This window comes from Pagrus pagrus (genome assembly GCF_965226575.1).
Source record: "Pagrus pagrus genome assembly, chromosome: 8".
Classification (NCBI taxonomy): domain Eukaryota; kingdom Metazoa; phylum Chordata; class Actinopteri; order Spariformes; family Sparidae; genus Pagrus; species Pagrus pagrus.
The window spans coordinates 6,745,481-6,773,464 of record NC_140192.1 but is presented as its reverse complement, the minus strand read 5'-3'; the positions used below and the strand labels follow the sequence as shown (position 1 = coordinate 6,773,464).

At 43.7% G+C, this 27,984-nt stretch overlaps 1 protein-coding gene across 5 annotated transcripts; it reads left to right on the top strand.

Annotated features, from left to right (window-relative positions):
• LOC311260677 (transducin-like enhancer protein 1) lies at positions 1–22,619 on the top strand. 5 transcript variants are annotated; one of them, XM_084358823.1, is made up of 20 exons: positions 1–802; positions 1,605–1,705; positions 2,637–2,700; positions 3,331–3,375; positions 7,858–7,920; positions 8,058–8,099; positions 11,029–11,245; positions 11,539–11,555; positions 13,919–14,032; positions 14,391–14,444; positions 14,577–14,726; positions 14,831–14,972; positions 15,423–15,622; positions 17,227–17,303; positions 17,484–17,733; positions 17,891–18,138; positions 18,410–18,557; positions 18,683–18,833; positions 19,757–19,833; positions 20,302–22,619. In XM_084358823.1, the coding sequence occupies exons 1-20, from the start codon at positions 779–781 to the stop codon at positions 20,407–20,409; spliced, it is 2,292 nt and encodes a 763-aa protein (XP_084214949.1). In that variant the 5' UTR covers positions 1–778; the 3' UTR covers positions 20,410–22,619. The 5 variants fall into 5 exon arrangements, with proteins under 5 accessions (XP_084214949.1, XP_084214948.1, XP_084214947.1 ...); XM_084358822.1 differs by having other exon boundaries at positions 8,058–8,132; XM_084358821.1 differs by having other exon boundaries at positions 2–802; positions 1,617–1,705; positions 8,058–8,162.
• The last annotated feature ends 5,365 nt before the right edge of the window (positions 22,620–27,984 follow it).

Sequence of the window (27,984 nt, the reverse complement as noted above, 5' to 3'; positions counted from 1 at the left end):
AGCGTGAAACCGCGTGAGAAAGTTGCCATTGAGGTAAAGCAGAGCTAGACGGCGGACCGTCGCCGCAGCTGTGGGAGTTGTTGCTATCAAAACTAACAACATCTTTCCTCTTTTTTTTTCTTCTTCTTCTTTTTTTCGTGAAATCTATTTTGGACTCAGCTTCGCATCCAAACTCAGCGGGGAAGTAAATATTTCAAGCTCTTGACGACTGTTCGACCGCCAGCTCAGGACCGCGGCGAGTCAAGTGGGAAACTCTTCACTGCAATTAACTTGTGTGGATTTGTTTCTGATGCTCGGACCGAGCCGCCGACAGTTAACGGCCGCCCGTCGACCGTCTCACCGGGCTTGAATTCGCTCTTGTTCGCGTGGTTCTGCTCGGAATACACCGGATTCTACACAAAACAAACGCTGGGAGTGATTGAAGTGGCTCCAGCCTTTTTTTTCTTTCTTTTTTCTTCCTCTCATTTCTCACCTGGTTCTTACCCTCCTCCCCCTCTCTTAGCTGCCTCCAGCTAATGAGCCGTTTCCCGTGTTTTTCCGGTTGATTTACGGCCGCGCTGCCGGTGGAGCGGAGGAGAGACAACGACCGAGAGGAGCGGGGATTCAAATTAAACAGTCGGTTTTGTTTGAAATCAACGACAGCGGGTCCTCACGGCTGATGGAGTCGTCTCCGTGATCCGGAGCCCCCCCCCCTTTCACATCCTCACCGTACCCTCATTTGATCCCTCTAACCGGAGCTTTTAAAGACGGAAACGGCCACTTCCTCCCGGAGATAACGATGTTTCCCCAGGGGCGACACCCGGTAAGACTTCTCCCCCCCTCTTCCTGCTTTAACAGTTGTTCACCTGGCTGTAGCCGGGTGTCCACAGCCAGAGAGATAACATTACCTCTTTGTTTAGCTGGCACCTCTTGTTATTTTAGTTATAACAGCCCCTCAGGCTGAGCACATGTTTAAATCAAGCTCTTTATTCCTCTTAATTGGTCTCAGCATCTGCCCCTGAGAAGCAGAGTGGGGTTGATAATGTTGTTTGTCTAAAGGGGCACCATGTCGTTTTTGGAGAATACATTAAAAATCAGAGTTTCAATGTTTACTGTATTAATGAGGTAATAATACAAACTCAAGCTGTAAAATAAGGTCCCAGAACACTGTTTGAAGCTAGAAAGGTGGCAGGGTCCGCCACATATAAACAAAACAGTATGAAATTGTGTTGTCCTCTTAAGGGCAGTTTGTTTATTCAGTCGTGAAAATGAACAGAGTTTGTCAATGAAGATCTTTCTCTAGTAATTAAAATTTCTGCCCCAAAACTACATAGTGCACCTTTAACAGCCTTCAGGCTAAGCACATGTTTAAATCAAGCTGGCTCTTCTTGTTAATTGGGCTCAGCAGCTGCCCTGAGAAGCAGAGTGGGATTGATAATATTGTTTGTTTAATAAAGGCTAATAATTAAAAGTTGTTGACATTACATGTGAGCCCGGAGAGGATCAGATGCATATACCCACATAATGAGCCACTATGATATTAAAAATCCTGTCTGGTGTGTGTGTGTGTGTGTGTGTGTGTGTGTGTGTGTGTGTGTGTGCGTGTGTGTGTGTGTGTGTGTCAGGCGCCCCACCAGGCTCCAGGCCAGCCCTTCAAGTTCACCATCCCAGAGTCACTGGACCGCATCAAGGAGGAGTTCCAGTTTCTTCAAGCACAGTACCACAGGTGGATAATACAAACACACACATTCACAATTCACATCGAAGCCTCCTGTGTGTCGTTAAGGCCGATTTTCTCATTGTCGTCCGCCCCTTTAACGCTAAACCTCACCCCTAACCACAGTCATCCCCCCTTACCATAATGAACAAAACCCCAGCTCTGGCCTCATACTAACCCATAAACCTGGATTAGGTTCACATACACTCATGCTCACATATGCAGCAGACCCAGTGCTTACACTGCGGTAGGTCTAAGTCTTGGTGATGGGTGAGAGCCAGAGGGTGGCGTGTGGGCTCAGGGTTTCATAAATCACTCCTTATTTTCCCCTGTGTATGTGTGTATAGTCATATGTTAGGAAGAGACTGCCTCGGTGTGTGCGCACTTGTGATTTTCTTTGCTCGGTGCGTATATACATCTACTTATTTGTATCGTCGGGAGGGTTGGCCACAACAGACGAAGCGCTACTGACCTACAAACAGGATGCTTTGTTTCTGATTCACACCCTGATTCATGAATGCGAAGACAGCTATGACAGGAAGAATCCTCTCCTCCTTGTCACTTTCATCATCTTGAACACCAGCTCTGTTTCCTGCACTGTTTAGGTTTCTCTTCTGATTTGTGGGTAAAGGGAAAGAGAAGACTTTGACCTGTACTTTACCATTGATAATTATCTATTGTAGGAAAACATCAAATAACTCATTCAACGCCCTCACTGTTTATTCTTAGTTCGAGTGGACATTTTAGACAGAGCGGAGACAGTCACTCATCGGTTTATGTCCAAAATATTTGCTGATATTCATTGATCAGCAGCGAAACTTCTCTGTCCTGTAACATCACAGTCAAAACAACTAAATACATCCACTAGAGCTGATGATACTGTATATGTATTGAAAATTGTGGGAAGAGTTTTAAGTTTGTGTATTGTTGTGTTTTTCAGTCTCAAGATGGAGTGCGAGAAGCTGGCCAGTGAAAAGACGGAGATGCAGAGACACTATGTCATGGTGAGATCTGTGTGACGCTCAGTTTATTCTCCCCACAATATATAGTGGGGCTTTTGCCCCGCTGAAGTGTCCTTGAGTGAGATGCTGTGTCCTCACTTGAGCATTCCTCTTTCCGAAGACTGATGTAAACACTCTATCCGAACGAAAGAGAAGAGGCGTATCGGAAAACTGCCCGGCAGAATGAAAGTAACACCTGTTTTATTGCGTGCAGTTGGACAGAGTTTTCTCACTCAGATATGCTAATGAAGGTGATTAGAGAGTCAGATTAGGCTGTGTTGCGACTTTGCAGTTTGTGAGTAGGCAGATTTTTCATTTTGATTTAGCTGAGCTCCTGTTTTTTATCATTTCACTCGATTTAACGGACGAGGTTCTGTATTAATCTCTTCTTTCGAAGGTGAAACATTTATAAAGCCATTTTACCTGAAAGAAACAGCGGTCAAATGAGGTTTAGTCACAAACAGAGTAGACAATAATGCTCTCCTGAATTGTTTGCAAACATGCGTCTCTCATACGCCTACACTGATGAAAAAAGCATTTGATTCGTATGCTTGGACTTTAAAAACTCTGCGAGAATAAAAAAGGTTCAGAATTCCTCTCACTAATCTAACCATCTGACTCTGTCCTTCGCAGTACTATGAGATGTCTTATGGCCTCAACATCGAAATGCACAAACAGGTACGGATGCTTATCTGTCTGCCTCTTATCTACTCTCTTCCTGTTTGTCTCTCTCTTCCTCTCTCTCTTCCCCCCCCCCCTCTTGTGGCAGGGTTTTTGATGTATTTGGTGTGTGTGCCTGTTGACGTGTCCTTGTGTGCGCGCAAATGTGCGCTCATTCATTTGTGTGTGTGTGTGTGTGTGTGTGTTTTACTGTATGCCTGTGTGTGTGTGGATGTGTGTTTATTCGTGATCGATGGGACTCTGTCTCCATTTCCCCAGTTAGGGCCGGCTGCCTGAGCCCAGAGGCAGGATGAATGGCTCTGTAGATTGATTGGTGCTGTCTAGGGGAGCGGCCTGCTTTATTACATTAGAGGGGTAGGGCTGGGGAGGGCAGAGGAATCGATCACGGTGAGGCCGGCAGAGGAGACACAGTGGAGCTCCCCCTTTTAGAAGCAGAGAGGCATAAACACAACACCACACACTTTAGTAGGGCAGGCGAACAAGTGTGCAAACAGGAAATGTAGAAAGCACACTTACCTGTTGTACTTTAAGGCAAGAACATTTATATACAGTCATAAATAATCAATGCAAACACGGGACGACGGGGACAATTGAGCACATGTGGAGTAATGTACACACCCACAAAGAAAGTCAAACATGTTTATGCATGAGTACATACACAGACGCATTAAAAAGGCAAACGTACTGTGTAGACACACGGATGAGGAGGGAAAACTCTCACTCTCTTTCTCATGCACACAAACACACATTTCCCCACAGGAGTGGTGCATGGCTCACAGCGTTTACCAGTAATTACCACAGCTATCGACCAGTCAGACCAGAGGAAATTGGAGGTGGATTGGCCTGGCTGCTTCACTGAGGAGTGGGGATGCTTCCTTGACTCTCTCACACTCCCTCCCATTATTTTTCTAATGTTCTTTCTCATCTTGTGTTATTGTCCCCCTTTTACACCCCAAGTTCTCTCTCCCTTTCTTTCTGCCTGCCTCAGTCTCTATTTAAAAGTATGGAATTTCTTCTTCCTTGTGCTGCACCCCCACCCTCGTCTCTTTTCTTCTTGGCTCCTCTTTCGTTTTATGTCCATGTGAAGCTACTGTTCTTTCATTGTGAGGGAGATGCATCTCTTCCTATTGTCCACACACACATAAACACACACACCAACACACACACACACACACACACACACACACACACACACACTAAAGCTCCAGGGGAGGTCATTAGCTTGGGGCTGCAGTTGTCAGAGCAACAAGCTTCTATGGGCAGGGGGTACGGGGGATACACAGGACCCACCTCCTGCTGGGAAGGTGTGTGTGTGTGTGTGTGTGTGTGTGTGTGTGTGTGTGTGTATGTATGTGTGGTGTGTGTGTGTGTGTGTGTATGTGTGTGTGTGTGTGGCTGTAATGCTCCAATTATATGTGTAATGGGAAGTCTGTTTTCTGTTCTCACATTGTGTGTGTACACTTGTGTCTTCTGTCTGTATCCTCAACTTTTGTTTACCCCCTCAATTATCACATTGTGGATGGTGAACCATAGCGTTTCTCCACTGTTGTTATCCAGCTGCTGATATGAAAATGTTTCAAATGGTAGGACACATGAGTTGTGACTTTTCATAACCTCAGTTTTAAAAAGGCAATAGACAAGTTCTTTGCTTTAACTTTTCATTTTGACACAAATGCTGCTTCCACAATTGAATAGCTAGAAAATAATGACATTGTCGGTGTTCAGATTGGCTCCCTATAAACCTTGCTTTCAATATGCAATTTTGTCTGCTGCTGGGCAGAAAATCTCCCACGAAAATGAAGGCTGACTGGTAATGGAGTCAGGCTGGCAGCCTGGCATCATTACCGCTGCCAAGGAGACTATGTTTTTGCCGCGTCCTGTGGTTGATTGGTTTGTTAGTTGTTTTTTCCACAGGATTACACAAAAGTTGGTGTGGATCCAGATAGAGGATTGCATTTTTTGTCACTTTCTTCAAAATTGCAAGATATGGCGTATTTCTGACACTTTCGTTAATTACTAGAGTAATAACATAAGGATCTTGAAAAAATCAGGCATATTTAGGTGGCTGGTGTCTATGAGTTTATACAATTTGATGAGAATCCAAATCCGCTTTATTGAGTGCCTCTCTGTTTTCTATCTGCTTTCACATCTCACGTTATGGACCAAATTAATGAATGATCTCACTGATTTGTTGGTAATTGAATCGCTAAGGAACATAGAAATGATCCAGTTGTCCTTGTGACAGTGGCACCAACAACAGTGCCACCATGTCTGTTTCCACTCAAAGTTAAATGTTCTTGGTCTTGATTTGTAACGATGCCTCACTTCGGGATTGCACCTTCAGGTATTTGTGGTCTCGTCTGTTTGATCCTTGTTAGTTTTATCAATTGGCTTCGTTAGATTAGCTGAGCTGACCTGATGGCAGTAAGTCAGACTATTCTCAGACAGCCTAATCATTGAGCTTTTATACAATGCTAATTATAGACTCAGGATTCTGAGAAAAGAATTGCAGGTATAGACTCAGACTGCCTGAAATAGCTCTTTATTTACAGCTTTCTAGGCATTTAAGTTAAACATAATGAGATTGAGTTACAGTATGCGGAAGTCTCCCAAGCTGATCAGGGTATAGGTTACTATAGGACTGACTGAGTTTTTACGTCTCTCATTCAAATTTTTTGCAGAGAAGCTGTGGTAATGAGTACATCAGGCACATCTAGTATTTTTCACCAACAGCTCGTGAGGCTTGATGTAAAAATGTAGCCCTCGGTTTTTTCATTTCAGTTCTACCCAAGGTATGTTTCAGGTGAAGTGGTGACTTGTTTTGCTCTAACCTAAATAGGCTAGTACTTTATTTAGCTCATCCAAGTACATAATTGGCTGAACCAGGGTCAGTTGTTTAACAAGCTAATAGGGAGTGTGTGTGACAGAGGTCCATTGAGGACAGCAATGCTACAGCTAGCGATGGCGTTGCCACAAAATCATACATAGCGCTAGTGGCATGGTATTAGGGATGCTAGTGTCTGTTGGTCCGTCACGTATCTCATCTTGTTAAGATAAAAGTTTGAACAGACATTCATGGTTACCAACGGATGAACAATGCAGGCTTTGGTAGTTGCCTCACGTTTCCTGTTACCGTGAGGTTGATGTTGTAGTTTTGAGAAAAAATACCTCGACAACATCGGATGGATTACCATGAAATTTGGGACGGACATTCTCGTTTCCCTCAGGATGAATTGTAACAGATTTAATCACCTGACTTTTCATCTAGTATCATCATCTGGTCCAATATTCAAGTCTTGTCAAATTAGTTTAACTAAGCAGCTAACAAGACTATAGACTGATTGTCTAGTCTTGTTGACATTTAAATGAGAAGGGAATTGAAGCTGATTGTGGAAAGACACTGACACATTGTGGGTAGGAAGTTTGAGCAATTCACATCTCGAAAGTCTCTTGGTAAGAGGAAGTACTTTAAAAGGGGGAAACTTACCACAGTGACCAGTTATTTCTACACCAGGTGAAGTCCAGTAAGTAACAGATGGTCGATCTGTGCTGTCAGATAACAAATGTCCTTTTAGCTGATGACTGTGTTTTGGTCTTGTTAAAAGAGTTTTGAGAAGTTTCCATAAACCCAAGTGTCAAAAAAGATCATCCAAATTTATCTAGGTTTTCACATCGCAACACCACATAACCCCTTTCGAGCATTCACATCCAGTGTGTGCGTCTGTGCTGTGTATCTATTTATGTGGGATGTGTGTGTCTGATGAGCCATTACCACGTTTCATGGCTCCTCCAATTCCCTCTTCACCCTGGCCTTCTTCGTATCAATTTGATTGGATGATATGTAATATGAGTCCCCTTATCTGATTTGGTGCCACTGTGGGGGTATCTGGTTTCAGCCGATTGTTGCCACCTCCGGGGGTTTGGGGGGCAGGCGGATGTGTTGGCATGGATACTGGGGGAGAGCAAATGAAGTTAGTAGCTGATGAGATTATGTTGAAGTGCTGATGGGAAGAGGGACAAGAGCACAGAGGATAAGAGAGAGCAAAAGAAATACAACGGGCAAGAGAGAAACTTGAGCTCACACTGATGATTAGAAAGAAAAATCTCATTGTACTGTGTGTGTGTGTGTGTGTGTGTTTGCTGAAAATGGCCCACTGGATTTGTGTGTAGAGGGAACTGGATGGGTATAGTTATTGTATTATAGACTGGTGGGGGTTTCAGAGTGAGTGAGTGTGTGTGTGTGTGTGTGTGTGTGTGTGTGTGTGTGTGTGTGTGTGTGTGTGTGTGTGTGTGTGATTGTGTGATTGTTGGCTTGCTTTGGCGGTCGTGTTTACCAGCGTGTGTGTGTGTGTGTGTGTGTGCGCACGCGCTTGTATTACTTTATTGGTGTTACTGAACAGCTGTCTTTTCTAAATGAATGTAATTATGTTATTTACAATTAAGTCTCTTTCTGTCTCTGTGTGTCTCTTCCTCCATCAGACCGAGATTGCCAAGAGACTAAACACCATCTGTGCACAAGTCATTCCCTTCCTCTCACAGGAGGTAAGTACGTCTGACTTTGAGCCACAGACTTTGTTTGTCTTTATGCCATTTATACACTCTAGTTGTCTCCGTTAGCTTAAATCAGCCCTTTTACTCTTGGTCTTTAGCAGCATTGTGTTTGTTTGTGTGTGTTGCAGCATCAACAACAGGTGGTCCAAGCTGTGGAGCGAGCAAAACAGGTGACAATGGCAGAGCTCAATGCGGTCATTGGGGTACGTGGACTGCCAGGTCTTCCACCAACAGTGTGTATTCCTTTACTTACTCTTTAAATCAATTCTTTGTATTTCTGTGTGTAGTAATAGTGTAATTTAAGACCCTCAGATGATTTTTACCTGATACTGTTAAGATACTGCATACCATGCATTTTTAGGGCTATATCGTATCCTTCGGTTAGATACCGTTATGTATCGTTAGATGATTGTCTATCATGATACTGTCGTTATATCTTGGCCAGTGTTTTTGAATCATATGGGATTCCTACCTTTGGTAATGAATATATTGCAGAAAGAAAGACAAGTCCAGTTATTTATCCGGTAGGGCTACAAATAACATTTATTTCTCATTATCGATACATCTTAAAAGATCTTTTGCTGGATTTCACTTGAAACCTTCAGAACTCTTCTAAAGCTTGTCGGTGGTACAGGTGTTATAGATGATACACTTACACAAATACATTTACATTGAATTTATTGAAACTCGCAATGTTTCTCAAGGTCACAGGCATACGTGCATATCGGGCATATGAATGAGTTGGTAGGAAAATGGAAAGAAAAGAAATAAATGAAATTAAATTAAATCCAAGGGTGAGTTTCTGCTTTTTTGGAGTGTGGTTCTAGAAATGGATTGATTGATTGATAGAGCACATTTGTGTCTTGGTGAACGAGTAGAGAATGGAGGATATGAATCGGTGGGAGAAATGTGATGGGAGGTCATTGTTGAAAAGATGTCGTCAGCCTATGATGAATGGGGCATGGCCAGCTATTCAGACTTGAGCTGAAAAGGGATTGGCACGGAGAGTGTGAAAAGAAGCTGCAAAAACATAAACTTTTTTTCTTGCGGTTCAGCTGTGTGATGTTTAAGGAAAAAGCGAGTCTGATTCGGTGAGTGTTGATGATTTTTTCGGTGGGACGGAAGGTAGTTTAGGATACTCTGCTTTATAGGAGCCATAGGGGCTTGACGGGTGGGAGGTGAGGCCAGGGGGTTGAGTTGAAGGGGAATGTGGGAAAAAGGGTTACGGGTGGAGGGGGGGTCTTTATAGCTTTAGCTTAGCAAAGAGTGGGCCGTGGGTTTGGAGAGTTAAATGTGAGGTGGGCTTGTTAGTTGGCGTGGACTGATGTGTGTGTGTGTGTGTGTGTGTGTGTGTGTGTGTGTGTGTGTGTGTGTGTGTGTGTGTGTGTGTGTGTGTGTGTGAGATGGGGGGGAGAGGTGGATTTGGCAGTTGCGGTTTGAGTCTTAATTGCAGGATTTCAGTGTTTGTAAAAGGGGGGGTCACAGCGTTGCCCTTACACTCCCCTCTTCCCCTCTCCTCCCGTCTCCCACGCCAGCCTGTCATTCACCCCGTTTGTGAGTTAAATGAGTGTAATGAAGCGTGCTGCCTCTGCACACACACAGACACACAACACACACACACACATACATGCATACACACCGGCTCACACTAACATCCCATGACAAACCGGGCTCCCCTTGCCTCCACCAATACTTCCCCTCCATTTACTCCCATCAGGGGTCCTGTTTGTGTATCCATGTGTGTGTGTTTTTTTGCATCTGTTTGTGTGTGCGTCTGGGTGTAGCAGAGCGCACATTTCTGTTATCCCCAGAAAACAACAGGCAGGGGAAGGATGGTTGAGTGAGGGTGTGTGTGCCTGCCTTGTTTATCTAGACTCTGTGTATGCATGTTAGTGTGATCAAGTGTGACGTGTGGGTGTGTTTATGTTTGATTGTTTGGCAGGCGAGCCAACTCGGGGAAATTGAGTGTGTGTGTGTGTGTGTCGGTGTGTGTGTCGGTGTGTGTGTGTGCGCGAGGTTGAGGCTAAGGCTAAAAGACTGTTTCGTTCTTTTGCTTTCATTCACCGGGGCAGGACGCAGAGAGTGAAGGATGGTTAGAGAGGAAAAGAGTAGGCGGGGGCTCAGGAGAGGGGGAGTGGGTTCGTCAATTAGGTGAGATAAAAGTCGGTTTGACCTTCAGCACTCCTTCCACCCCTGCCGAGTCGCCTCCTGTGCCCCCTCCCTTCTCCTCTCCTTCCTCCTCCCCTCCCGGTGGCGAATCAGTGAGCTTGGATTCCCGCGGCTACTGTCTGAGGAGGCAATAATGATGTTTTGGAACACAAAGGCATTTTACGCTCAGACGAGCGCCTGATTTGGTGTGAAAGAGAGAGCAGGGCTGCCAGCCAAACTCTCTCTCCCTCCCTCTCTTTCTCTCTCTCCCTCTCTCTCTCTGACCCTCTCTCTTCTCCCCTCGCTCCTCAGCCGCCTCACTCCCTCACAAGACCTGACAGTGCAGGCAGCAGCTGGGGCTCTCAGCTCTCTTCCCCCCACTTCTCAGTCATTCCTCTTTTTTCCTCCCCATCTCCCTCCCCCCTTCTTCTACCACCACATCCTCAGGCTCTGGGCTGTGATCCCAGCTGTCAGTATTGTTCAGTGTTTGACCCCAGAGGGAGGAGGGTGGTGTGTGTAAGGCGGTGTGTAGGGGGAGAGGATGTGTTCACCTCCTTGTGGACTGCAGCAGCTTGTTGAGGTGGTGTAAACCCAGACACTGAAGAAACTGTCCCATCTGTTGAAGACTTCAATAGGACCAGAAATCTCTATTGATCAGGTTACAGAGTGCTATTGATTTCTGCCTATTGATGGCTCTGTTTCATTCACTGACACTTGAGTTTTTGGTGTCAGGTGTCAATCTCTTGGCCACATGCAGTGACCTCAACATCTCATCTCTAAACATTTTGGGGTGATGAATAAGGCTAGCAGTAAGCTCCAAACAATGTATTTCCAGCTGGAGGCCTACCTCAAGCAACACAACTGTGTGTAGCATCCCTGAATGTTCCACGCCTTCTCTCTCGCCCAACTAATCCCCTCATTCTGTCTTTTCTCTCTCCCTCTCTCGAGCAGCAGCATCTATCCCATAACCACGGCGGTGCCCCAGTGCCCCTCACCCCTCACCCTGCCGGCCTTCACCCCTCCCAGCTTGGTGGTTCAGCCGGTCTCCTGGCTCTATCAGGAGCACTTGGTGCCCTTCCTCCCCATCTATCTGGAAAAGATGGTGGCGATAAGAAGCCCCACATGTCCGGAGCAGACTCGCATCCTGCTGGACCTGATCACCTGAGAGGTGAACAAACACACCTTCTACCACCAGACACACCACTTGAAATAGACAAAGAAGTCATCGTTATTTAGTTGGCTGGCTCGAAAGTGTGTGAATAACAAAATTACCTTGCTTTTTTTTTTTTTGTAAATGTGGAAAAACATAGTTTGGACTCCTTTCTTTGGGTTATAAATGCATGAAATGTAGATTTAACAAGTCTAACTCATTTTCCTTCCTGTCTTATTTTTTGTTTTCTGCTCTGCTGAACACCCAACCCTTTGACCTCAACCGCATGTACGCATTTCCAATGGCAATAGATCGAGAGCCAGGCACAGTGAGTACTTCCTCTTTCCACAGCATTGTTTACTGTTCTGACAAACCACTCAGTTAATTTTCATGTCTCTAAAAGGGAAAGTTCGGTTTGGGGGAATTTAACTTTGTTCTTAGACGCAATTTGCATGCAGGTTGAGTGAGATTAGTCGGTCTCAGCTCAGTCTGTAGGATCACTAAGCTCTACTCAAGCTGATGGAAAAACAAATTCAAACTGCTCTAAGTAAACTATATTTAGTTTACATATCTGTAGACTTTCCAAGTGATGATCTAATTGTTTGCTTTTGACTTAAGAAATAATCTACCACTGGTTTTGTGGGAAACTAACTAAATATCTCTTTAAAACCCTTCTGTGATAAAGACACCAACCATTGCATTATCTCTCATATAATGTATTTTATTGAAAATACAGTATCTCAAAAGTCACAGCACTTTTCACCCCAGACTTTTAACTTGTATTTATATCACAGGCTGTTGCTAGAGCAGCCTAATTTCTCTCCATTTTAGCAGCATTCCTTTTGTTATCCTATTTTTTGCTGCTGCAGCGACCCAATTTCCCCTCAGGGATCAATGAAGTTCACCTCACCGTGTCATTATGCATAAAAGCCCCATGCTGTTTTTACCTCTGTTTCACACCCAAATAGCTTTCATCCGTCAGTTCTATATTTTTGACTGTCAGTTTCAAAGTGTGTGTGTGTGTGTGTGTGTTTGTGTTTATGTGTGTGTGGGGATCTCTCTCGGGTAGAGCTTTGGCCTGCCTGTTTAGTTCTGCCCCAGATCTGCTCTGAACTGTTGGGTTTCTTTTCTCCTCCAAATGAGCTTTTTAGCATGGTCACACGCACACACACTCGCAAACACACACACACTCCTCCAGCCCTAGCCTGCATTGTTGTGCCTATTTAACACCTCAGTGAGCAGATTACCCCCTTCTCTCCCCCCCCCTCTCCCGCCGCCCCTGATCCCGCGCTTAAAGACTCTCATTGTGTTTAATATCACCACCACTGAGAGGGGAGGGCTTGGGAAAGGGAGGGGAGGGGAGGGGAGGGGAGGGGGGGGGCAGCAGTCATATGACACTGAGCTTGTGTGTGTATGTGTGTGTGTGTGTGTGTGTGTGTGTGTGTGTGAGACGGAGAGAGACCATGCTAAAAGCGAACCGGGGAGAGACGGAGGGGGGGAAATTGCTTATGTTTTGCGGGTCAGTGCTCCTGTGCTCAGCTCACTAAAACCTTTCAATAAAAGGGGGAGGAGGTGGGAGGGAGGGAGGAAGAGGGGAGGGCTTGAAGGAAGGGGCCTTTGGCAGAATACAGATTTTCACCCCCTCTCGCCCCTCTCTTTCCCTCCCTCGTCTCTTGTCACCCTTTCTTCTCCTCCACACTCTCACACCCTCCTTCCATCCTCTCTGTCCTCTAATCTCATCCCCTCCCTTTCGCCTTTTTTCTCACCCTCCTCCTCCTCCTCCTCCTCCTCCTCCTCTCTTAGCTATTCCTCCTTCATTTACCCTTTCCCCCCTCAAAGCCCAAGCGCTCACCCGCTAGATGCGTGCACGCGCATGTGTGTTTGTGTATGTTGGATGCACATTTCATTGACAGGCTGAGACTATAATGGACTCAACATGAAGCTTTAATCCATTAACAATAGGATCCGTTGGTCAGGAGGCCAGAGGGGGGCAGCTGTGTGTGTCTGTGTGTGTGCTTATGTATGTGTGTGTGTGCTTGTGTATGTGTGTGTGCGCGTGCAGTCTTGGGACGCAGGAGTGTTTGGCGAGTAATACACACACACAGAGTCTGTTACACACTTGGTCATACACACAGGCTTTTACAGTCAATTACACATTGTACACACGCACACACTGACACACACACACACACACACACACAACTGCAGCCGGTGCAGCTTGTCAGAGCCAGGAGAGGGAGCACTGATAGATTTTGAGAGCCACTTAATGTAATCATCAACTTCAGAGGCGTGCGTTTGTGTGTGTGGCAGCGACTGGCTTTGGTCAAGTGAGAAAAGAGGTTGCCGTTTAAGTGTTAGTGCCGCTTAATTCATGCGTCTGTGAACTATTAACCTATCTGCAAATAAGGGTCTGTTTTTCTAACCTGCTCTACACATAGCTGAATAGCTGCTGTAATTAGTGGTAGATGGATCAGACGGTTTAGTGAGCTCATGCAGAATGAACTGTAAAAGGCAACATTGTCTCACCTCTGCAAATACTTTCTCTTGTTTTTTTTTTCCTCTTTGTCCTACAAACTCTCCCTTTTCTTTTTTCTTTCTACGCTACCTTATCTTATTTCACTAATCTCTGCTCCCTCTCTCTATCCGACTGTGATCTGTCCTTCTACTCCTCCTCTCTGCCTTCATCTGCAGAGTAACTCACTGCTGCCAGAAAGTCTTCGGAACTCAGATAAGAGACGCAACGGACCCGAGTTTCCAAATGACACCAAGAAACGCAAGATGGAGGACAAGGACTCCAGCCACTATGTAAGAAATGCTTGTGCAACATAGACAAAAGTGTGTGAAAATTATTTAGAATTAGTCTTTTGTCATTTGCAAAGGCACATTTAATGTTCCTAGAAGAGGTGGTTATATTACACATAAATAAAAATTACATTTGGGATATTGTAATGTCGTGATATCATGATTTAAAGGATGCATTACAGTAAAGAGATGTAAGTTTCTAGGATGTTCTCCTCTTCCTACTTAGTCATTATATTGTATTATGCCTATCGCTCACCCTGGTATACAGACGCATCATAGTCACACATCAAATGTTAAAAACAATGTTTCTCTTACTGACTTTCTTTAATGGCGTCCTAACTGATTGTCTCCTCCTTTGCAGGATAGCGACGGGGAGAAAAGTGATGATAATTTAGTGGTGGATGTCTCGAACGAGGTCAGTATGTTTCAGAATTAGTTTTTTTTTAACTACAACATATTGAATCCTCTGTGCAGGAAAATGTCGACATCACTTTGGTGCAATTATTTTGTTCTCAGGTAGTTAACTGAATCCTTGTTCTTTCACCAGGATCCTGCCTCGCCTCGCGGCACGCCTCTCCCCTCCCCGAGAGAAAATGGCATGGATAAAGCGCGTCTTCTCAAGAAAGACCCCTGTAGTCCAGCTTCGACTGCATCATCAGCTAGCTCCTCCTCCCTCAAGTCCAAAGAGATGTCAATGGTAAGGATTGTTTGAGTTGTTTTAGCATGTAGTTTGAAAGACCAGGTAGACTGATCGATTCATGGGTGAATAAATGTTTTACTGATTATAAATATCTCTGTCAGCAGCGAGACAAGGCGGGTACACCTGGGTTAAAGTCAAGCACACCCACACCACGAGGCGACTCCACCCCTGGTCCAAGCTCCACTCCTGGAATCCGGCCCAGTCTATCAAAACCCCCCTCTATGGAAATACCGCATCCACCCAGTAAGTCCAAAAATGTATAAATTAATTATAAGGTATAATTTTAATATGCCAATTAGTGCCAGAGGGCAATCAGTTGTGTGTAAACTGCCTGCAGTAAAATTGAACATCACAAATAAGTGTCACAGGGGCTTTGGATGAATTATGTAGGACGTCCTAATGAACTGTTGTTGTAAGTATTAATTGCAAATGTTTCACAGCACACTTTTACTTTGGAAATACCTCAAGCCTGTGCAGAGTTTACTTGATTTACCTCCAGTAAATCTGTTTTCTTTTCTTAACTTTGCATCACAGACAAATAAAGAATTCTAATCAAGGGTAACTGGTAATGTCAGATGATTGTTAGGTAATAAGTCTGTAAGATCAAAGCTTGTATTCATAAATGCTTAATAGATTTTGTACCTGAATCCAGCTGTTTATTTGTCTCACTTTTTCCTTCCCTCTCCTCCTCAGCTGCAGGTCTGCGGACCCCCCTGGCTGTACCAGGCCCATACCCAGGTGCATTTGGTATGTTACCCCACGCAGCAGGGATGAACGGTGAGCTGGCTAATGCTGCCGGGGCTGCGGCCTATGCTGCTGGACTGCACAACATGTCACCTCAGATGAGTGCTGCTGCCGCAGCCGCTGTGGCTGCATACGGACGTTCACCCATGGTGAGTGGAAAAGGGTGACTCATGTTTTGGTAAAGTGACTGTGTGTCTGTCTGCTGTCGAAAGAAAGCTTCTGCAAAACACATACGCATCTTTACTGATGTAAGATGGTTATTTCAGTTTCTATGAATATCTTACTTATTGTTGATAAGTTTGCATAAAAAGTTGAAACTTACCTTTGACTTATTCATGTTTCATTATGTTAGAATACTGAATCACAGCGGATGTAGTTCTGCATTTTTGACCGTGATTACCAGAAATATCGAAGTGAAAATGAATCTCTACAGAGTATCTAAGCTGAGTGGAACATATTTTTTCATTTCTCAAGTATTCACCTCCCTCAAGACTATTCAGAGAACATTTAGTAGAGTTTTCTTCGGCAGGAATTTCAGCTTAGATAGACCAGTATGAGGTTTGCATATCTGGATGCTTCAGTTTTTATAACGGTCTTTTTGTAGAACTTCTCAAGCTCTGTGGAGTTGATGGTAATTGTGAGTTTAAAAGAGAACATTTTCAATTTATGCCTTCTGCTTCTGCTGCCTTCATATGAGGTTTTTCAATGGTGGCTTCCTCTTTGCTGTTCTCCCTGAGGCACCTGGGCAACGGTTGTTGTATGCACAGCGCTCACTACTCAGCCGTGAAACCCTGTAACCTTCCCCAGGCAGATTGAAAGCTGTGCTACAGTATATTCTTTCCATTTTTTTATTTTTTATGATTGACCTTATACTACTCAGGTTATTCAGTGTGTTGGAGAATTTTAAGTATCCTTCCCTTATTCATACTCAACCGTTGTCTTCATGATGAATCTTTTACCAGAAAAGTAACAGCAGCAATGGTTGCATAAGTTGTGCCCTCCAGGCGTTTAAATTAAAATCTCTTGTCACACTGTAGACAAACAGAGGTGATCTACATCCAAATTATTACGGAGGGTCGAAGAAATGTTACGACTGCAGCAGTGAATTCTTATGAAGTCAATAATTGTATCTGCTATTTTTCTGTTCATCAATGTTGAGAAATAATAATAATATCCACTGTAATTCAGTGTTTTGAAAGACTAAAAGTTCATGAAGTGAAGGGGTGTGAATACTTTTCATAACACTGTATATTTTATATTGCAGAGTGTGGAAAGTGTCAATAGTTGCACAGCTGTATTTCTCTTGTCTGTGTGATAGTATTTATACAGTGGGCTACGCTGGTGTGCATTACGTTCAATCGCCTCATCACTTTGGGCTGTATTTGCATAGTGTTCATTACACTGTTTAAATAGGTTTAGTAGACTCACAGCTGTGTGTATGTGTGTGTGTGCGCGCGCGTGCGTGTGTAATACTTGATAGAAACTCAGGTTGTGTACTCACCAGCCGTGTGTGTTGGATTGGAGGGAGCACAAGAACCGACGGTTCTGCCTCTGTCTGTTTGCTGACTCTTAAACTTGTCATTCAGATGTGGAGGGTGTGTGTGTGTGTGCGCCCAAGAGTGTCTGTTTGCTTTGTGCCCATGAGTGTTTGTGTTCTGTTCCACAGGTTAGTATTGACCTGTGTGCATTTTGCCAGTGCCCATGGGTGTCTGTCTGCTCTATGCTCATATAATGTCTTTGTTGTCTCCTTCAGGTCGGTTTTGATCCTCATCCTCACATGAGAGTTCCTGGAATGCCTCCAAGTCTGACAGGAATCCCTGGCGGCAAACCGTAAGTGTCTGTTCCTGCTTGTATATGTGAAGGCTGATTGACTTGCCCTGTGGCAAAACTGTTATGACTCTGGAAAAAAAAATACAATGTTTTTGTATCATTATTTATCTCTATCCTCGTCCTCGTTCACATTTGCTACCATGTTTAACCTCCTCCTCCCGTCCTCCTTTGTGTCATCAGTGCTTACTCCTTTCACGTGGCGGCTGACGGACAGATGCAGCCGGTACCATTCCCCCCAGATGCTTTGGTGGGCCCAGGGATTCCCCGCCACGCCCGTCAGATCAACACACTGAACCACGGAGAGGTGGTGTGCGCCGTTACCATCAGTAACCCCACCCGACACGTTTACACAGGAGGGAAGGGTTGCGTGAAGGTCTGGGACATTAGTCACCCAGGAAACAAGAGCCCGGTGTCACAGCTCGACTGTTTGGTGAGTGAAGAGATGAGGCGGATATAAAGTATGAAATGTCTTGCGTTTTTTTCCTGCATGTCTGAACAGAGATTTGTGTGGTATATGTCCATCTATACGAATCAGACTATAGTTCATATGAAAACATGAAATGTATTTCATGTGTCTGCCTCATCAGAACCGGGACAACTACATCCGCTCTTGTCGTCTCCTTCCCGATGGTCGGACGCTGATTGTGGGAGGCGAGGCGAGCACGCTGTCAATCTGGGATTTGGCCACGCCCACTCCCAGGATTAAGGCAGAGTTAACATCATCAGCACCGGCGTGCTACGCTCTGGCCATCAGCCCAGACTCTAAGGTCTGCTTCTCTTGCTGCAGCGACGGAAACATTGCAGTCTGGGATTTACACAACCAGACGCTCGTTAGGTAAGAGAGACCTGTGTGGCTACAACCTGTTCACAGTGTTGACCTTCCTTAATAACTAGACTCTGCTGATTTGACCTTTTATGATTTATGAAATTGTAGCATTGAGAGGCAGAATATTTAGCAGTAATACTATAGTACTGTGGCTGCTGATGAGAAAACTTTAAGCTCCTCACATTTGGTTGTCTGATGCATACCAACTGCACACTCAGTGCGTCTTTGTTTAAACATTTCTGTCTTTATTTAACTCAGAATGTATGTGTGTACCCTTCAGGCAGTTCCAGGGCCACACAGATGGAGCCAGCTGTATTGACATCTCCAATGACGGCACCAAGCTGTGGACCGGAGGCCTCGATAACACCGTGCGCTCCTGGGATCTGAGGGAGGGACGGCAGCTGCAGCAGCACGACTTCACATCACAGGTACGCACTCATTTCAGCACACAGCGTTTCATCGACTGACCTTGAAAAGTTCAATGGCGTTAAATGTTTTTGTATAAAAAGAAGTATCCCCCAGTAAGGCTGAATTTCTCGTCTCTTCCGCGCAGATCTTCTCTCTCGGCTACTGTCCAACAGGAGAGTGGCTCGCTGTGGGAATGGAGAGCAGCAACGTTGAGGTCCTTCATGTCACCAAGCCTGACAAATACCAGCTTCATCTACATGAGAGCTGTGTACTCTCCCTCCAGTTCGCCTACTGTGGTAAGCAACCGGCCGTCTTCATCTCAGTCCTTTTAGGTCCTGTTCATATTTTTATATCTACACATCCCGAATGATCAGATGACAAGTGGACAGCTCTAAGTACAAGTGTGAGCACCCTCAAGATGCATTGAGGACGCATTTGAGATCCGATCACTTGGACCACATTCGTAGGTGGCTGTTTCAACTAATCACTGAACAGCAGTAACACATGACTCCCTTACAAATCTCAAAACAAATTATGCAAAACTGCTATGACAAATTCTGAATCATTTGAGCCTTCCTGTAAATGCAAAACATTGACTTGTTTCTTTCGTTTGTAAAAAGTGTCAGTTTGTTTTCTGTTGCTGTGTCTAAAGTGCGTCTTACCTCCCAACAGCTGGTTTAACACACTGTTTCAACTTTATTCACCATTTTTACTGAACTTATGAAATATGACAAAATGTTACAAATACAGTGAACAGCAGCCAATACAGGCTACTTCTTTGTCTCCTGGGGATAAAGCCCTTTACAAAATCACTTACTTTTGAGAGTTGTTGCGTAAAGAGAAACTTTATTAACTTTGTGAAACGCTGTCTACAACAGTTTCCACTCCTTGTTTTGTAGTCTGCCGTCAAACCATTCTTTTTTAAAATGAGCTATTTAGATATGATGTGAAGCTTCTTTGACTTTGTTCTTGCTTAGTGTTTTTTGTCCCGCGTCTTTTATTAGATATGACAGTATAGAGGTAGAGAGGAAACAAGGGCAGAGAGAGAGAGGAGGGTATGACATGCAACTCAGGTTAAATCTTACTTTTAAAATTGGTTTTGTCTGTTCCATTTTACAAAAAGATTTTCCTTTTTTTTCACTGTTCAACCCCGTCTTGTTGGTGATGTCATTGTCCTACTTTTTTGCTTATTGTGTTTATGTATATTTTCTCTTCCCAGGGAAATGGTTTGTGAGCACAGGAAAGGACAACTTGCTGAATGCATGGAGAACACCGTATGGAGCCAGTATATTCCAGGTCGGTACAACAGGGCACTACACTAATTATCCGATATATAAACGTAATATAAAATGTCCCCGTCTGAAGTTGCTGCTTCAGCTCTAACAGACCAACCCGCATTTCCACCGGCGCTGCATTGCATCAATCACCGGATACGATGAAACTGTCATGTCCTCAAAAAGGGTGTTTTCTACTCTGCATTTACTGTTTTGATGACACATGAAAGTTGCAAACATGCAGTGAAATAATGTGGTAACATCCTGTCTGACGCGCTGCATCAGCATGTTCCCTGTTATTGAACAGGTTATGAAAGCTTTTGTCTTATTAACTACTCAGCAGTATTGATTGTGAGAAGAGCACCAGACAAGATTAAATTTTCTAAGAGACATCTTTAAACTGTACTGTGTTGTTTTTTTAGTTTCATTAGAAGTTGTTCTTTATTGTGACTGATTATTTTCTGTTCTGCTCCTGTTTCTTTCTCACCAGTCTAAAGAATCATCCTCGGTGTTAAGCTGTGACATATCTGTGGACGACAAGTACATCGTCACCGGTTCAGGGGACAAGAAGGCCACTGTTTACGAGGTCATCTACTAAAAATACGGAAAGAAAGCGAGGACATTTGTTCTTTCCCACACACCCGATACGTTTCTAGAGATTTTCACATGGAGCCAGAAAATCGCAGACGAGAGCAACCTGGATGACAACGTTGTTTTCCTCGCATTGATTTTACATGCACAGATCTTTTGACTCCACATCAGCTGGGAATTAAGTGGAGCAGCTGGATGTTAATGGAAGGAGAGGAGCTATTTGGATGTTTGTGTCTCTACTGCTTTCTGCTAGTGACTGCACTGGGATCAGCTACAGGGACCAGACAATGACTGAACCAAAGGGGGGGCACCGCGTTGTTTTTACTGGAACCAACTCTTCTGAGGAACACTGTACCGAACATCAGATTTTAAAACGGACTGATTCAGTGTCACGACCAGGGGCAGAGAGTCTTGAATAGACAATGTGTAAAGAGACTGGGAGAGGAAAACGTGTACTGACAAAATAATGCAGAAACGGAGGAGGAGAGGCAACACAGTGAATGCAGAACATTTTCTTTTGTATTTTGTTTCAGACAGACAATGCTCACTGTTGATCTCCCAGCTCTCACTCTCTGACCTTAGAACCTCAGCTTGCTGTTCTGATATGCCTACACTGTCTGAAAAGTAGCTTTTCTGTCTTAACAGTAAGTCCTATCCTCACTAACTGCACTGTGGTGGAAGCTGTCCACCTACACGCTTAATACATACACACACAGTGTGTTTTTAAATATACTGAAGGCCGTGCTGACTCATCTAGCATCAGGCTGCTGTTGATACCAGTGACGGGTTGGTTTGATCGTCATGAGGCAAAGTTTGTATCCATAATTTGTACCCATTTCAGATGCCACCAAACAACATGTATGTACCTTAGAGCGGCAACGATTATGAGTCAATCTGGTCTATCTTTCTCCAGAATCGCCTTCCCTATATTTAATCGGCAACTATTTTGATAATGGATTAATTGTTCCAGTCGTTTTTCAAGCAAAAAATGTCAAACATTTGCTGATTCCAGCGTCCTAAATGTGAGGATTTGCTGCATCGGACTGTTGGTTGGACAAAGAAAACATCAATTTGGGCTCTCACAATTGTTTTTCACATTTTAAAGACTAAACGATTCATAAATAATAAAAAAATAATTTAGAGATTATACTCTAAATGTTGTTTGAGAAGGTTTAATGTCGTCATTTCTCCTCTTTGTCTGAAGATCCTGCTTAAAAGACCAATTAGTGAAAAACTGAAGGGAAACATTTTTCAGAGATTGAATTAATTCTCAAATCTATTGATCCTCCTCGTCTTGTGAACTTGTTCCCACTCATCATTTCTCTACTTACATTTTTCCACAAGCGACATGAGCCTTCATACTGGAATTTCTTCCAACTTCATGCTCTTTACGTGAGCCGCAGTGTGTGTCACCACTGCACATGTTGCCAGAATGAGCCCCACCTTTACTCACACTATGACTGACCTGACCTAGAAACATCAAGAGTTGATCACTCGTCAGCTGGATGAGGCATCAGATTTACAAATCTTTTCCATATTGTCCTGCTGAAGTCTGGACATGCCCCTGCCGTCAGTGTTAATGCAGTTCATTCGGTTGATGTCTCCACTGTTGTAAATTCACCTCGGCCCTGCCTTTTGTAACTCTTTGAAACCAGCTATACTTCCAAAAAGATCATCTCGACAAGTAAATCAAGCTGGACAAGTTCTCTCTACCATATTCACTAAACAGACGTTTTCAAAACAGAGTTGCCTTTTTTTAAACAGTCATTTGTTTCTGCTTAGTTTCTTGAATGTGGGACATTTTGTGAAATTGCCTTGTGTCATGAGGTCTTTACATTTTACCAAGATTTAAGATTACAAGCAAGATTTAATTATTTGTCAAGATGATCTTACAGAGAAGGTTAGTGAAGGTGCAGTTGTATTTTCAGTTGTCGGTCAGTTTCAGCCATTTTAAACTCATTAATTTCATGACTTGCATTTTTTTTTTCTGGGTTGTTTTTTTAAATCTTTTTTTTGTCTGTTGAATGTTTGTAAAAATGTATATATGTGTTTTTTTTTCTTACAGGACATGCTTTAGAAATAACAAACTGTTTTTGTACGTCTTTTACATGGAAAAGAAACGTCTAATCAGGAGAAATACTAAATGGTCTTAATGCTAGCTAATCTAAAATGATTGAAATATCTAGACAATAAATGTGTTTTTTTTTTGTAACTTGAGTGGTCTCGACTTTCTGGGTTGTTACAAGAAACACTTCCAGTCCTCACTGATGAAATCTGTCGGATACTTGATAGATGAGTGTGATGGAAGGTGAACGAGAGCGGGTTTAGTATATTTCACTGTAACGCTAAACTGCTCTGTGGATTGTTTTTTAATGGTGTTCACTTGGGTTTCCTTTGGTTTGTTCACACAGCTCTTCACCTGTACACAATGTTTTATTTAGCAGAGTTGCACTGAAGCTCACCTCGCTGTGTAACGAGAGAAACTCCTCTTGGTTTCCTTTCTAAAGATGTGAGGCACGGCCCTGAAGCCTGTTCGCTTTTATAAAACATGAACAGCTTTTAACACTGAAGGTGATGGAGGAGGTGTGCTGGCACAAACTGAAGGGAGTCAGACTAAGTTTAGCCATTGTGAGTCTGTGTTAGCAATACCAGTAGATAAAGACATATTACAAGGTATTTTGCGGAGCAGCCATTTTGGATTTTGAGGTCTGGGTTGGTGAGGTGCGTCCAGCTTTCCGAGTCGTAAATACAACTACAAGGGGAGCTCCAACTTCCCAATTCAAATGGTAAACACTATAATGTGGAGGTAGGAAATTTCCAACTTGATGCCAAAAGTGAGCAGAAAACTTGGCTGACTTACACAAAATGATGTCTCTTTGGCAGGTGAACACAGATTTCAACCCTCAGCAGAGCGGTATCCTTGTATTATAAATGAGATGGAGGAGGAAAAACGACACATGGAGGTGACAGACGTCATTATGCATTTTATTTCACAGCACTTTAATTCTTGGAAACCAATCTAAACATTCCCTCACGAGCCTTATTCAAATACTCCGCAGACACACCCTCGCTACTTTCCCACGAGCGCTGCCATTGTTGTGTGACGTCAGGCGGCTGCTCCCTGGTGAAGTTGGGGTGGCTGGATCTGCCCCAAAGTACTTTGAGTGATGCTCCACAGTACATTAATCGCTCAGCTTTGGAGGGACACCAACATGTCATGAGCCCGGGCCTCTTGCCTATGACAGGATGCATGCTTGTGTGCAGTGGTGCGGTGTTGTTCGGCAGAAAGAAAGAAGTTCTTTGTCATGTTGCCTCTGTCCAGCATGCGATATGACAGCCGGCACCGACATGATGTTATGAGTGATGTTTTGGTTTGAAGGTGCTCCGTATTAATTTATGTATGACTGGATTAACACTTTGAATCTGAGATAAAGATAGTGATTCAGCAAAGGCTTAAATTTACCCGAAGAGGATCGAGCCTTTGTAGGTATTAATGTGAGTGTGACTCCACTTGACACCGCCAGCAGCTTGACTGTGAATGATTTCTGTTTGAGTGTGGACGGCTCCAAGGCTCCAGCCACACGTGTGCTGCTGCTGCTGCTGCTATAACATTTAAATGAATTTTACTTGAGCGGGCTACAGTCTGTGAATTATTTACAGGAACATTTGTGCATTTATTTTCAATTAAATGACATCTATGATCAACTTTTCTTCCATGTTGGAACTGACACGGAACAAAATCTCATAAGTTGGTTAAATGAGGACGAGATATAAATACGATGACCCCAAGATGTGGTTGTTTTCTCGTTTTTTAAGGGTGCTGCGTCTTTTATTCTTCATGCATTTTCTGTACATACATGATTGTTAGTGACTACATGTACATATGCTGATCACAAGCATTGTCAGTAATAACGCCAAAGTACTCAACACCGTTCCTAGCCTTGAGAGTTTTTTGAAGGTCTCATCTGAGAATCGACAACCTTGTCTTGCTCTCTGAAAACCACTGATACATCCAAATGTGTGCATGTCATAGGTTGCGTCGTGTCAAGTTCACGTTACATGTATGAAATTACTTTCATATCGCGAGGTGGAAGGGACGGTGGTGGAGTTGCAGACTAGAATGTTGCCAAGAAAGTGCCCGGATATCATTCTGCATTTCAACATTTGTAAGTGTGAGACCGGTGGAAATGTCAAGAAGACCTCTGGACATTTTGACAGGAAGTCTGGACATTTTGACAGGAAGTCGGGACATCTCCAGCCATGTTTGTGGCGATAAAACAGCTATTTCAAGCCAGAACAAGAGGTTTTCCTAGATCGTGTTTAGGAGAATGCTGCAACGCTGTTTTGCTGTCACCCTTTAACCATCTCGGCTGGTTTTTTTTAAATCCCTCAGACTGACAAAGTAAACCTACAGGTCCTGCAGCAGCACTGTATGTATCTTCGTCCACCCTATGAAAACACACAGCAGCGTTTCCATCTGTTTTCTCTCCTCTGCTCTGGGGTTCAGCTCAAGCCACTTGTGCTCCTGAATAGCTTCAAGTGGGTAAAGAAGAAGAATGAGGAATCTGGGTGGCCCACTCGACCAACCAGGGACGTTTCAGTCTGCAGAAAAGAGGAGTTGTGTGTGTGTGTGTGCTTATTTTTTGGACTTTTTCTTTCTAGCCTATGTGGTATTGATATGGAGGTATAGATAGTAGCAGAACAGAGCAGCTGTTCAAATCAACTGCGTGTTAAATAACCAAGTCCAATCCCCTGCTTAATACTAACACCCACAACAAACAGACTAGCTCTCTCTCTCTCCCCTGATGTAAACTGTAAATCTGATTAATTACTGTGAATATATAATTCTCTGTCTATCCTCGGCTTTCGTTCACACACACACACACACGCACGCACGCACAGCCAGCGTCGTACAGTATGAGGTGATTATGTAGCAATTACAGCAGTCACAGCGACAAAATGAAAGCTGATCCTTGGAGGAAAAATGGAGAAAATGTCACTCCCAAGTTTTGAGTCTATCCCGAGATTTCTGAGCTCTGAATCACAGCGTTCTCTTTTGATCATCACCGCTGCTGCCTCTCTCCGATACACAGACGGATTATTCCCACTAAATCTCCCAAATCCCTAATCCTATTTATCTCAACGCCACACAAAAAAGGTGCTCTCTTCCCACTGCTCAGCTCATGTGTACAGTATGGCTGCGAGTGTACTTGTACATTTATGAGGACCGCTTCTGGACATGAGATAGCGACATTTTCAGGCCGTGCTCACTTTTAAAAAACGCTCTGTTTTTGGAGTTTAGGGGTAAGTTTTAATGTCGAGGTACAATTTGGATTTATACAGCTTCAATACTGTGGATACAAACATAGAAAAATGCAAAGTGTGTATATTATTTTTGCATTTCATCTAGGTTTCATTCATCATTTTAATTTGTTCCAGATGTTGTTTTTCAAGGCTTCCTGAGTGTGAGACAAACTCAATATCAACGACTGACGTACATGAAACGCTGTGAAACAGACTTCGCCTTAGTGAAAGGAATAATGTAAGCTCAAGTGAAGAAGTTCATTTCCACATCTCATAACAAAATAACTAATATATTGCATGCACTCAACATTAAGGAGGGCAGCATCGTGGTACAGTGGTTAGCGTTGTTGCCACAATCCAAACACAAGTTAGGATGATTGGTCACTGTAAATTGCCCTTATCTCTCAAGCGTAAATCTCTATATCTCTTCCCTGTCCGACCTTTTAGACGATGGATGGATCAACATTAAGGATGGCTTAAAAAACATGAACAGAGAAGAATCAATTGATTTTTTGTCCCTACGGTTCATCAGAACAACCTGTAAACCAGAGGTGAGAATCACATACGACAGCCACAGAGCAACACAAGCACTTGATGTTGTGTTTGTGGCTACATGATGAATGTAAGTTTAATTCTCACCACCAGCTCCTGAGGGAAATATTTGTCTCCCAGCTGCAGCGAACGCAGCTAAAGAGTGAAATGAGGTGGCAAACGGTGCTAATAAATGCAGTGTGGAGCAAAACGGTAAAGTTGAGGGCTGGAAAACTAAAAAAAAGCTGCTAAAAAAATCAATAAAGCTGAGCTCGGGTGATTATTTTCAAATCTAGCAACCCCTTTCACGTCACACACAACCATTTGATCCATCGTTACCATAAAACTATTGATTAATGCAGCTCAAGTTGATTAATGACAATATATATTATCTAGGAAATGTGTTACTGGCGTGTGCACAATAATGTCACACAAGCACTCCGGCCAACACTTCTGATGATTGTGGTCTGTAGATCTCTAATCTCTTGATCTATTGATTGATCCTGGCCTGTTAATCAAACCCTAAAACGTGTCATGTATTTCATCAGCACGAGGGAAAGTCAGACCGTTGCTGTGATGCTGTTTTCAGCTTCGTGGAGTTTGTCACCTCACACGCAGCCTGACAGCTACAACGCACTCAGATTAAATGGAGTTCACGCAATTAGGAGCTGCGAATAACGAGTGCCGCTGCCATTGTGAATAAAACCAGGCTTTTAAAGCCGTTACATCCTGTTATGTCTTCCATCCTCCTCCCCCTCTTTTCTTTTCTCCGCCGCTCTCTTCTCCTCCTCTGTCTCATTTATGTTTCCCTCCTCCTTCTTCTCCAAAACCTTCATCTACCAACATGTTTTTTTTTCTTCCTTTTTCTTATTTCTTTTCTCTTCCTGTCCCTTCAGGCCCCACACGCCCTCCCTCCATCATTGTTTTCCACAAGTTCCTGGTTATCTCTCATTTGGTAAACCGATTTTCTCTCCTCTTCCTCTCCCTTGAGCTTATTTACTTTTTTCCTCTTTTTCCTCATGTTTTTTTTTTGCCACAACCTCCCCAGGTAGCCCACTGTGCATTGCACCTGTGTGTGTGTGTGTGTGTGTGTGTGTGTGTGTGTGTGTGTGTGTGCTAATGAGCTTAGAGCTCTCTCCCTCCCAAGGTGAGGCGCCATGCTGAGGTGATCAGCGCTGCTGGAGCTGCAGGTATCAACCACAAACACCTGCCAGGTTGAGCGCTACCTCACACACTCATACACACACAAAGTAATTTCCTCTCACTCTCGCTCACATGCACACACACGCACGCACAAACACACACACACACACACACACACAAGAGGAAAATCATTTCCGTTTCTCTCACTCTCGTATAAATGCAGAATAAATCTTTACTCTCCTCTTTCACATACAAACACAAACACACACGCATTAAATACAGTATGGTTCTCGCTCTCTCTCTCTCTCCCTCACACACACACACACGCACACACACAGCTGACTGCTGCACAAGGGCGATAGCACAACTCTGTCCTGTCAACATGCAGGATAATCAGCTGCTGGGGATTGTGGGTAAGCTGTAATAATCCCTCGCATGGAATATGGAAAGCATCAGAGAGTTATTCAATAGGACAGAGATAAAGGGGTGTGCATGTGTGTGTGTGTGTGTGTGTGTGTGTGTGTGTGTGTGTGGGTGAGGCTTTTCCATCTTTAATATGCATCTTCACCTGAAGCCGACTGTCAGTTGGAGTTATTGAAAAAAA

Excerpts from the sequence above, each read along its gene's own strand:
- LOC311260677 (XM_084358819.1), top strand. The coding sequence starts at position 779 with ATGTTTCCCCAGGGGCGACACCCG. Across the intron at positions 7,921-8,057 it reads TTCCCTTCCTCTCACAGGAG|CATCAACAACAGGTGGTCCA; the intron begins GTAAGTACGTCT and ends TGTGTGTTGCAG. Across the intron at positions 19,834-20,301 it reads ATGGAGCCAGTATATTCCAG|TCTAAAGAATCATCCTCGGT; the intron begins GTCGGTACAACA and ends CTTTCTCACCAG.